At 40.4% G+C, this 12,385-nt stretch overlaps 1 protein-coding gene across 1 annotated transcript in view; it reads right to left on the reverse strand.

Annotated features, from left to right (window-relative positions):
- The window catches only part of LOC109911703 (sodium-coupled monocarboxylate transporter 1-like), a 77,301-nt gene extending 65,434 nt beyond the window's left edge, over positions 1–11,867 (reverse strand). The window contains exons 1-4 of the mRNA XM_048611848.1: positions 11,514–11,867; positions 3,110–3,175; positions 2,625–2,676; positions 464–531 (exon numbers count right to left, since the gene is read on the reverse strand). Of these exons, the coding sequence (XP_048467805.1) occupies positions 464–531; positions 2,625–2,676; positions 3,110–3,175; positions 11,514–11,867 (540 nt within the window). The remainder of the gene's footprint in view (positions 1–463; positions 532–2,624; positions 2,677–3,109; positions 3,176–11,513) is intronic.
- Positions 11,868–12,385: the final 518 nt, after the last annotated feature.

Consider the following 12,385-nt stretch of genomic DNA (forward strand, 5'->3'; position numbering starts at 1 on the left):
AACTGTGTCAAAGGCAGGTGGCAGGGCAAGAAAGATGAGAAGTGTTGTCTCGGAACAAGGGGACTCAAACTTAAGAGTCGTGAGGAAAATGGACAGGCAATTGGGAGATAAATCAATCATGGACTTTAGAGAGGGAAAGGAAAGTTGGATATGGAATGGTAGTTTGCAAGGATGCAGGGATCAGGTGTTAAATACGGTGGGAATAATGGCAGATTTGAAAGTCTCTGTAACACCACACTTACATGAATCCATCTGTACTGATTCATCGGCTTCAGGATCTGTTTCTCACACCTGGTTTACACATTTGTATCACGATATATGCCCAGAAAAAGTTTGTACAAATACAGCCAAATGTATCTACATACCTTTTTGGTTCACCTGCAGCAACACACACAGAGTCACATGCACTTACACACACATACATATATAAATATAAATATAAATATAACCAGATTAAACTTACCATAGTACAGTAAAAGGTGCAGACAAGACCAGTTGAAACAAGAACACCCCAGAGATCAAATCCAGTTACTGATAAAAGCAAAAGTTATTCCAACTTAGTGGTTTAATTTTCTTTTACACAGCAATAGTTTAACTTATAAAAGTATAAATTACCTTACAAATTAAATATTGGTCCAAAAAAAGGAATGAATCAATGCTTATGCAGAAGCCACATGAAAGGTTGGGTGGGGGCATTTAAGTAAATAAATGCAGATGAATGGACTGAGAGGAAAACAAGATTTATTTCCCATCTTTGCACTTTGATTAGACAGCGATAAGGAGATATGGATAGTGACAGAACAATAGAGGGAGGTGAGAGAAATATGTGTGAAACACAATGAAAGATTAGTAATACAGATATGTTGAGAGAAGCCAGCAGAAGGATGGTGTAGAGCATGGTACGGAAATAGATGGAAAACAAAAGGCTAATAGAAACTGATATAGAAACAGGAAATAGAGCCAGGTAAGGGGAGGGGGCTAAAAAAATGAAATCATGAAAGAAAAAGGATAAAAATATTTGAAGAGGAACAGGGAAGCTGAATGCCTTGGATTTAGCATCATACAGAGTGAGGTGGAGGGGGGCGGTATGGGAAGAAGAAAGAGAGAGAGAGAGACAGACAGACAGCAGTCAGAAGCAAGGGCAGGGGTGTGGATCCCAGCTGAAAGCTGCCTGACTAACATCCAGTCCCTCAATCAAGCACTTAATTTGAGAGAAATCCCCTGTTACAAGCTATGCGCAGGGTAGCAGCAATTGTGCATCCCACGTGATGACAGCAACATTCACAGCTGGGTTAATTTTAAAATAGTGGACTGAAGCCTGTAATGTGCTGTTAAATGGTCTCTGAGAGGTCTTAATCAGTGGGTGGACTGGATGGCCAAATCTGGGCTTTCCCATCCAAAACTTAATTCTGATGGAGACAAGAAGGTGCAGATTATGGTTACGATACCACTCTGTTTAATGAACTGCCTTTCCCACATCCAAGCTCCCCACCTCTGGGAGCAGGAGATTCTGTCCGACAATTCTGATAACAGAGGAAGCAAAAGTTGCAGAAATGAAAATGTAATAGAATCTATCTCAAACTTCTTAATAATAATCTGACCCATAATATTAATGCTACCTTAATAACTAATATTTAATTGTTATCTTAAAGCAGGGATAGATTATTGAAGGTGATATTCCTCTTGGCTGTATATCAGGTTTTGTGAATATTGAGTGACATTAAAACACACTGGAGAGAAAGGCAGACTTGGATGAGATTGAATTTTATTACATTGGGAAGTGTGGAAGAATGTCAATTGCTTGTAATTACAATGAAATATTAGTTTTCTATAACAATTGGATGTGATCAACAAGCAAAATAATTTGGCATTACTTATGCCAATTTTGTCATATCATGTGGCCACCAGCATATTGAAATTTTCCATCCTAAGTCTTTGCTTCCTAATGCACACCAGGAACTAGAGACTACAGCAACCATCTAACACGGTGCATCCTCCCACAGGAGAATTTGATGCAGAATACCAGGGAATGGGAGATGCTGGCAGGGAGGAATGAACATCGGGCATTTGAGACTTTATGAAATGAATGTCAATTATTAGCTTGAACTCTCCAGAATGGACAACTGGTCACTGTCCCTTAGTGGATTTTTTGTGACCCTACACATTCCCTTATAAATTCTTCAGTCCCTCCTTTAACTAGATATTTTCTAATCAATCTGTTTACACCTGTTATGATACACCTCTGGAGCAGATGGGGCTTGAAACCTGGCCTCCTGGTCCAGAGGGATACACTGCCATTACACAAAAACAGCCCCAGTGTCTCCATGAACTAGATAGTTTCCCAATCAAGACCAAAAGAACTGCGAAGCTGTAAATCCGGAACAAAAACAAAGTTGCTGGAAAAGCTCATCAGGTCTGGCAGCATCTGTGAAGGAGAAAACAGAGTTAACGTTTCGGGTCCGGTGACCCTTTCTCAGACATCTGGAACATGTGGGAATTAAACCCAGGCCTACTAGCTCAGTGGTAGAGATACCATCGATACACTACAACAGCCTCTTCCTCTTAGGATTCGACTATACGGTTATTAGTTAATAAATGTGTAAGAAATGTTAACTTGTACTTACCCTGATTCAATGCTAGTGCAGGAGCATAAATGACAATCCCAGTGTACAGCACCTGTAAAAAGACATCCAATATCATTAATCAATAATCTCAAGCAGAACCATGACTGATACTAAATTAACAACATCACCCACTTGATGAAATTAGTGATTTCTCTCTAGCTTGGGCTTTAGGCTCAGTGGTAGAATTGGGAGACCTGGCTGAAACATGAATATTTTTCTGTCCAGCTTCTCACTCTGAGATGCTAATTCAATTTATTTTCTCCTGGTATCTTAAACAAATTGTTGATCATTGCAAATGAACCTAGACAGTGTCCATAGGTTATTAGATAAAGGCAGGAAGTTTTGGAACCTTGGTTAGAACATAGAACATTACAGCGCAGTACAGGCCCTATGGCCCTCGATGTTTTCTCCTTCTTCATCAACAAACAATTTAAAACTCAAGTATCTTGGAAATATCTTGGTGTGGTAGAAGATTTGATACTCACAGTTTGAGTGATGAAGAAACAGGTCCCAATGTACCGAATTATTTTGTTGTACCTCATAAGTAAATACTGGAGAGAGAAAAACAGTCAGTGTTGAGTAACTTATGTTTACAATGGTTCTGCATGTAATCTTACATATTCTTGCCGTATTAGGAGAGAACAGGATCAAGAGGAGATTTCCCTCTTCTGTCAAGCAACTTTGCTTTTGTTACTAAAACCTTTATATTAATTGAGCTAGGAATCAATGACCAGTTCTGTAAATCTGTAGTCCCTTCTTTGGAAAATCCTGAAATAGACCTCATGCCTGGCTCAAAAGAAAGTCCCAGCAAACAGGTTGAGAGCTGTGGTGATCTTCTCTGCTATGGGTAGTGTCATTACCGATGGACACCTTGTGGTTTTCTATATGTTAGCCCATGTAACGTATACCACAGAGTGGGTTCATATTGAGTCATGTATCTGGAAGTTTATTAACAAATAACTACATACATTTGACATATCAGAATTCCACATGCAGTCCAAGTTGTATGCTTACTTAGATTACTATTATATTGTACAAATCGATGATGAGCTGATGAACCAACTAGTAGACAGGTTGACTGCTTAACTGCTGAGTGATTGAATGAACAGAGAGCAAGAAGGAGACCTCTTATACGAGACCATCGCATGCACCATGTCTTAAAGGAATACTGCCTTTCTGAGATTGACTGAATAATACAACAAACACTATCTTAGACCTGAGCTGCACTGCAGTTGACTTGACAGAGTCCTGGCATATTATGATCAACTTTCTATGTCTTTATTTCCAAATTGTTACTTTGGCCATGTTCTGAGGTCCACAAACAAAATCAAATAAACACGAAAAACCTAAAACCTATTAGCAGCAATTAAAAGACAGTAAAAAAAAGTTTAAATCTTTCTTCTCTTTTCAGAATTCTTTTACACATTGGATTATAGAATCCCTATAGTGTGGATAAGGGCCTTTCAGCCCTCTGAAGAGCATCCTACCCAGACCCACCCATGCCTGTAACCCTGTATTTATCATGGCTAATCCAACTAGCCTGCACATCCCTGGATACTACAGGGCAATTTAGCATGGCCAATCCAACTAAGCTGCACTTTGTGGATCCAAATCCTTCATTCACTTCAGATTAGAGGCTACATTCACAGATCATTTCAATCACATAAGAAGTCTTTTCTAGTCATATCTCATCTTTGGACACTAACTTGATTCTTTTTGGGTGTTGAGCTCAATTAGAAATGACATGCAGTAGATTTCAGCACTTTTTCCAAATAAGTTCTTTTCCCTCACCACCAACTCCATTCCTCTTCCTGGAAAGTGCTTGAAGTTGAACTGGTATTTTCTCTCCATTATCAATACAGTGTAGTTTCATTTCTACAATGCCATCTGCTCAGCTCACCTTTATCATCTCAGATCTCAGCTCTAGGCTGAACAATTACAATACTGTTCTAAAGGTCTGTCACCTCTCAACTTCCATCCATGATTTTATACACTTGTCTGTTGCCTGTACCCTAACTCACACCCATTCATCCATCTTCCTTCTGCTCACTGATCTACCTTATTGGTTCCTAATCTGGCAGTGATGCCGTTTGAAATTCTTGTTTTCTGATACTTCGATGGCCTCATATCTCTCTATGTCTTGAACTCCTCCATGCTTGCAACCATATAAGATCCCTGTATTTCTCCAATTCCAGCCACTTGAGCAACCCCAATTTTGGTTGCTCCAGTATTAGTGACCATGTCTTCAGCTGCCTAGGTCCTAACCTCTGGAATTCCCACTCTACACCTGTGTCTCATCTTTCCTTCCAGTCAACCTCAAAAGCTATCACTTTGATCGAATCATTTGGTCACCTGTTCTAATAACTAATTCTGTGGCTTGGTATCAAATTTTGCCTCATACAGCTTCTTTGAATTATCTTGTGACTTGTTTTACTACAAACAGTACGCGCGATATAAATTCAAGCAATAGCCATGAATTGGCTTCAGAATGAATGTCTGTTTTATGTTTCGGTAAAGTTGATGATCTTTAATGGCACATTATTTCGGAATTAATTCCATGACCAGGGAATTGAGCTGGTTAGAGTTCAGTTTCATAATTTCCTTCCCCTCAACTTCCTCATCTATTTATCCCAGCCTCATTGCAGGATGTGATACTTACTGGAATTCAGTTGAACAAGTTCTAGAAACTCCCCAATTCCTCCTCTAAGTGACTATTGTTCACCTATATACATAAATACCAGGTGTTGACATTTATTTAACTGTTGTACTTCACTGCTGAAAGCACTGACTGACAAACAATAAGTGTCTTTGTTCACTCTAAGTATTTCAGATTTTAGAGTCATAGACTCATAGAGATGTACAGCACGGAAGTAGCTCCTTCGGACCAACTCATCCATGCCAACCAGATATCCTAAATTAACCTAGTACCATTTGCCAGCATTTGGCTCATATCCCTCTAAATCCTTCCTATTCAGTTCCCCATCCAGATGCCTTTTAAATGTTGTGATGTACCAACCTCCATCACTTCCTCTGGCAACCCATTCCATACACGCACCAACCTGTGCATGAAAAAGTTGCCCCCAAGGTCCCTTTTAGATCTTTCCTCTCACCGTAAAACTATGCCCTCTAGCTTTGGACTCCCCCAACCCTGGAGGAAAGACCTTGTCTATTTACCCTAACCATGCCCCTCATGATTTTATAAATCTTTATAAGGTTACCCCGCAGTCTCCGACGCTCCAGGGAAAATAGCCCCAGCCTATTCAGCCTCTCCCTGTAGCTCAAAACCTCCAAACCAGGCAACATCCTTGCAAATCTTTTATGAACCATTTCAAGTTTCACAATCTCCTTCCTGTAGCAGGGAGACCAGAACTGCATGCAGTGTTCCAATGGTGGCCTGACCAATGTCCTGCACAGCTGCAACATGACCACCCAATTCCTACACTCAATGCACTGACCAATAAAGGCAAGCATACCAAACGCATTCTTCCCAATCCTGTCTACCTGCAACTCCACTTTCAAGGAACTATGAACCCGCACTCCAAGATCTCTTGTTCAGCAACAATCCCCAGGACCTTACCATTAAGTGTATAAGTCCTGCCCTGATTTGCCTTTCTAAATTGCAGCACCTCACATTTATCTACATTATATTCCATTTGCCACTCCTCGGTCCATTGGGCCATTTGATCAAGATCCTGTTGTACTCTGAGGTAACCTTCTTTGCTGTCCACTACACCTCCAATTTTGGTGTCATCTGCAAAATTACTAACCATACCTGCTATGTTCACATCCACATCATTTATATAAATGATGAAAAGCAGTGGACTCAGCACCGATCCTGTGGTACACCACTGGTCACAGGCCTCTAGTCGGAAAAGCAATACTCCACCACCACTCGCTGTCTTCTACCTTTGAGCCAGTTCTGTATCCAAATGGCTAGTTCTCCCTGTATTCCATGTGATATAACTTTACCAACTAGTCTACTACGAGGAACCTTGTCGAGCACCTTACTAAAGTCCATATAGGTCACATCCACCACTCTGCCTTCGTCAATCCTCTTCGTTAATTCTTCAAAAAACTCAACCAAATTAGTGAGACATGATTTCCCACACACAAAGCCATGTGGACTATCCCTAATCAGTCCTTAACTTTCCAAATACATGTAAATCCTATCCCTTAGGATCCCCTCCAACAACAAGCCCACCACTGATGTCAGACTCACCGATCTACAGTTCCCTGGTTTTTCCCTACCACCTTTCTTAAATAGTGACACCACATCAGCCAACCTCCAGTCTTCCAGCAATCAATGATACAAATATCTCAGCAAGGGCCCAGCAATCATTTCCCTAGGTTCCCACAGGGTTCTAGGTGTACCTGACCAGGTCCCGGGGATTTATTCACCTTTATGCATTTTAAGACACCCAGCACCTCCTCCTCTGTAATGTGGACATTTTTCAAGATGTCGCTATTTATTTCTCCATGTTCTACATCTCCCATATCCTTCTCCACAGTAAACATTGATGCAAAATACTCGTTTAGTATCTCCCCCATCTCCTGCAGTTCCACACATAGGCTGCCTTGCTGATCTTTAAGAAGCCCTGTTCTCTCCCTAGTTACTCTTTTGTCCTTAATGTATTTGTAGAATCGCTTTGGATTCTCCTTATTTCCCAAAGCTATTTCATGTCTCCTCTTCACCCTCTTGATCTCCCTTTTAAGTATATTCCTCCTGCCTTTATACCCTTCTAGGGATTCACTTGATCTCTGCTGTCTATACCTAACCTATGCTTCCTTCTTATTCTTGATGAAAAGCTCAATTTCTCTCGTCATCCAGCATTCCCTACACCTACCAGCTTTGTCCTTCACCCTAACAGAACATTCTGTCTCTGGAATCTCTTTATCTTATTTTTGAAGGCTTCCCATTTTCTGACCATTCCTTTATCTGCAAACATCCACCCACCAATCAACTTTTGAAAGTTCTTGTCTAATACCGTCAAAATTGGCCTTCCTCCAATTTAGAACTTTAACTTTTAGATCTGGTCTATCCTTTTCGATCACTATTTTAAAACTAATAGAAATATGGTCACTGGTCCCAAAGTGCTCCCCCATTGACATCTCAGTCACTGCCCTGCCTTATTTCCCAAGAATAGGTCAAGTTTTGCACCTTCTCTAGTAGGTACATCCACAAATTTTCTTGTACAAACTTAACAAATTCCTCTCCATCCAAGCCCTTAATACTTTGGCAGTCCCAGCCCAAGTTTGGAAAGTTAAAATCCCCTACCATAACCACCCCATTATTCTTACAGATAATTGAGAACTCCTTACAAATTTGTTTCTCAATTTCCCACTGACTATTGGGGGGGGGGTCTATAGTACAATCCCAATAAGGTGATCATCCCTTTCTTATTTCTTGGTTCCACCCAATAACTTACCTGAACTTATTCCCAGGGATATCCTCCCTAAGTACAGCCGTAATGTTATCCCCAATCAAAAACACCACTCCCCCTCCTTTCTTGCTCCCCTTTCAATCCTTCCTATAGCATCTATACCCCTGGAACATTAAGCTGCCTGTCCTGTCAATCCCTGAAGCATGTCTCTGTAATTGCTATGATATCCCCATCCCCTGTTCCCAAGTATGCCCCGAGTTCATCTACCTTACCTGTTAGGCCTCTTGCATTGAAATGCAGTTTAATTCATCAGTCCTACCTCACCCTCTCCTCATAATATATTAGGCCCCTTCCAATTCAGGTGCAATCCATGCTTCTTATACAGGTCACTTCCACCTCGGAAGACATTCCAATGGTCCAAAAATGTGAATCCTTCTCCCCTGCACCAGATCCTCTGCCATGCATTCATCCGCTCTATCCTCCTATTCCTACTCTCACTAGCTCGTGGCAGTAGGATTAATCCAGATATTACTAACCTTGAGGACCTCCTTTTTAAATTCCTGCCTAACTTTCTATATTCTCTCTTCAGAATCTCTCATCCTTTTCTCTTCCTATGTCATTAGTTTCAATGTGTACAATGACCTCCTGCTGGTCCCTCTCCCCTTTGAGAATATTCTGCACCCTCTCTGAGATATCCTTGATCCTGGCACCAGGGAGGCAACACACCATTGCAACGTCTCGCTGTTGGCCGTCCAACCCACCCCTCTACTTTTTCCAAAATAGCATACTTGTTTGAGATGGGGATAGCCATAAGAGACTCCTGCCTGACCTGCCTCCCTCTCCTACCTTTTCTGGAGGTAACCCATCTACCTGACTGTATCTTTGGTTTACCTCCCTTCCTGCAACTGCAATCTATCACACCCCGTAGCTCCTGTAAATTTCTCATTGCCTCTAGCTGCCACTCCAACCAATCCATGCAGTCCGATAAGACTCGCCACAAAACACACTTCCTGCAGACACAATCATGAGTAACATGGAAACTCTCCCTAATCCCCCAAATCTGACAGAAGGAGCACATCACTCTACTAAATGCCATCTTTGCACCTTAACAATCTACAGACCCAGAGAATAGCATAGTCTTACTGCTCTAAAAAACACTGCTCCAGGCTAACTTAGTACCTATGTTTTCATATTTTTAAAGTTTAATCAAGAAGCAGATCTTAATAAAACATCAAAAAGGAACGCACCCTACTCACAATTGTAGATTTACAAAAAGAAAACATTAAGATTACACTTTAGAAAGCCACTTAGTTGCTCCTCTGCTGTGAGCTCTCCCACAAAGGTTTCTCCAAGGTCAGCTGTGAATTTTACAGTTTGTTAATTTTTCTTAGACGAACTCTGATGTCCAGAGATATTTGAAATCAAACAGCAGAACAGTCAGCTGTGCAGATTCACTGCTGGGTCAGACAGCAGTGCAGATTTATTTCTCTGTTTGATTCACTTCCCATGTGGTCACTCTCTTTATCTGTTTTCCTTATTTTAGAAGTGTTCTTGCTTTGTTCTTTTTTTTCCCCAAAGTTCCAAAATAATGCAAATGCTTAAAAAACAGTAATTACTTCTCCCAGAATTTGAGGAAATCAGCTCCAACACTGTAAATACCTCAAAAAAGGAGCAGCTCTTACAGACACAATTTTTTTCCCATCCTCCAACTTGGAATACCCATTTTGTTCTGCATTTTACATATAACACTGATCAATTTCAAAGTGTTTTGTATTCACCAGGTTTGACCAATGTTTTTACTGAATACTGCTTTCAGAAAGGGTGTACAGCATGGACAGGATGAATAGAAGTGTATTACCTGAGAGATTTGCTCTGGCGATTTTACTGCTGTAAGAGTTAGGTTGGATTTTTATGGCATCTATAGTACATAAAATACATGCTATGGAAACACAGGTATATTGGATATCTTTTTCTTCAACAGAAATTCCTGATCTCCCCCTCAGCAAGATACTTAGTACCTTTTCTCAGCGGTCTTTTGTATTATCTGACATCATTGCTGAACAATTTTTAATTTTAAGATGCTTTGTTTTGAAATCATCGACAAAGGAAATAGCTCCTTTTTATCTTCCCTTTTTTTTCACTTTCTGATCTTGTATGCGATTGATGTTTGTGGGAATTTACTGTGAAGAAGTTGGCTGCTGGGTCTATAACAGCAGTAACTGCAATTTTAAAATGTTATATTGGCGACAAAGCACTTAGGAACATACTGAGGTACTGGAGGGCACAATATAAACACTTCTTTTGACGTAAAAGGATTCCTCCTTTTTCACTTAAAACCTATCAACTTAAAACCTATCATGTTATAAGATGTACTAAGGTGCTTCAGAGGAACATCATCAGACAACGATTGAACACAAATTTGGAGAAATTTTGTAGACTAAGGGACTAAATGTAACAATATTCAACTTAGAGCTCCAGATCATTTTCGTAACAAGCTCTGTCATGATGACGTCAGATCACATGGGATTGAAACTTGATGGAAGAAGGCAACAGTGAAGCGCTTCTCTACTACGTTTACGTACATCATTTCTAGGCAATAAATGCTAACAGTTTGCACTAGCCTTGTGTTCAGTGATTACATGCCCTTGCCCTAGCCCTAACCCTAAGCCAAGTTCCTAATGCCCCAACCCTAACCCAAGTTCCTAATTAAAGTCCTATCAATATTAGAACAGGTAACCAAGTGTCTGGCAGACTGACGTAAAGAAGAAGAGAGCAGTGAAGAGGTTTAGGAAGGAATTTCAAAACTCGGGAACTAGACAGCTGAAAGCACTGCCAGAATAAAACAAAGTACTACAGTGTTGGGATCTGAAATAAACAGAAAGTGCTGGAAAACTCAGCATATCTGGCAGAATCTGTGGAGAGAGAAACTAAGTACAAGCCTGATATAACTCTTCTTTGGATCCTCCTGAGTTCTGGAGAGTCATATTGGACTCAAAACATTATCTCTGTTTCTTCCTGCGTAGACATTGCCAAACTTCCTGCATTTCTCCAGTGCTTTTTGTTTCTATGCCACTAATAATTCACCGAACCAGGTCAGAGTGCACACGAAACTGGAGCTGATGGAGCACTGCAATCACGGATGATGGTATCTTTGGAGGAGTTAAAGAGATAGAGAACTGATGTCATAGAAGGATTTGAAAACAATTATGAGAACGTACGAACATGAAGGTATAGAAGTTAATTTAGATCAGATTGCATGTGGATGATGGCTTAACAGGACTTGGTATGAATTATGACACAGAAAGTGGAGTTCTAGATGACATCAAGTTTATGAAGGATGCAATTTAGAAGTCTGGCAAGGAGATCACCAGAGTAATCAAGTACAGAGGGACTGGAGGTAAAGCATAAAGTTTCAGACAAGCTGAGACAGCTGTGGAGATAAGCAATGTTATGCAATTGGTCTTGAAGACAGAGGATTATGAATTTGGAAATCAGCTTTTGTTCTTACCTCATAAGTACTGGTGATATTCAGTCTGTAGAATACAGGCAGGAAGAATTCAGCACTGACGGTGATCACGATGGCGTAGGTAAAGCAAAAAATCAAGAACATGGCCCCAAAGCGGTAAACCTCTGCTGGTGTCCCAATCACTGTAATTGCAGACATAAAGCTGGACGCAAGGGACAAAGCCACAGGCAATGCCCTCAGCTGTCTGTTTCCCAACAAATACTGGACATTGCTATGCTGGCCTCTAGCTTTAATTGCCTGATAGATTCCAATGAGTGCAGAAGTGACCAGCATAAGTACAAATACTACATAATCCCACGCAGTGAACTCACCCGCAGCAGTGCTAGGAGTAGACATTTCCAAACTGATTCAAAGTGGGGGCTGTACACTTCAGAGTTTGAATAAAAAGTTTAAAAATAAACTTTCTGAAAGTTTTGAGTATCAACACAAGTTGACAGAACAAAACTTAAGTTTTCTGGAAAAACTGTAGAGAAAACGTCCGGGGAATTTGTCTAATTGTTCTGTGCATTTCATGAAAATGCTAAATGATGAAGGGAATTTATAACAGATGTGGTAGAGATCGCAAGCAAATGTAGACTACAGCTAGAACAAAGAGATATAGAAACCTCATGTCACGCATTGATTCTTTGCCCCTCAAACAGCACAGCTCAAAAAATCTTTGCACCACACCTAAAACATTGAATGAACAAATCACCTTACCTCCAAATTTACAAAGAAACTACTGGCTCACTATTGGTTAATTTCAAATGAGTTTTCTGAACTCGCAATTTGAGAAGCAAGCATCAACCATCACAGACAATATTTATATTTAAAATTGAAGTGCAGGCTACTGTTTAAATCAACATGTTTTGCCG

Source organism: Rhincodon typus, chromosome 25, assembly GCF_021869965.1.
Source record: "Rhincodon typus isolate 14 chromosome 25, sRhiTyp1.1, whole genome shotgun sequence".
In the NCBI taxonomy this organism is placed as follows: Eukaryota; Metazoa; Chordata; class Chondrichthyes; order Orectolobiformes; family Rhincodontidae; genus Rhincodon; species Rhincodon typus.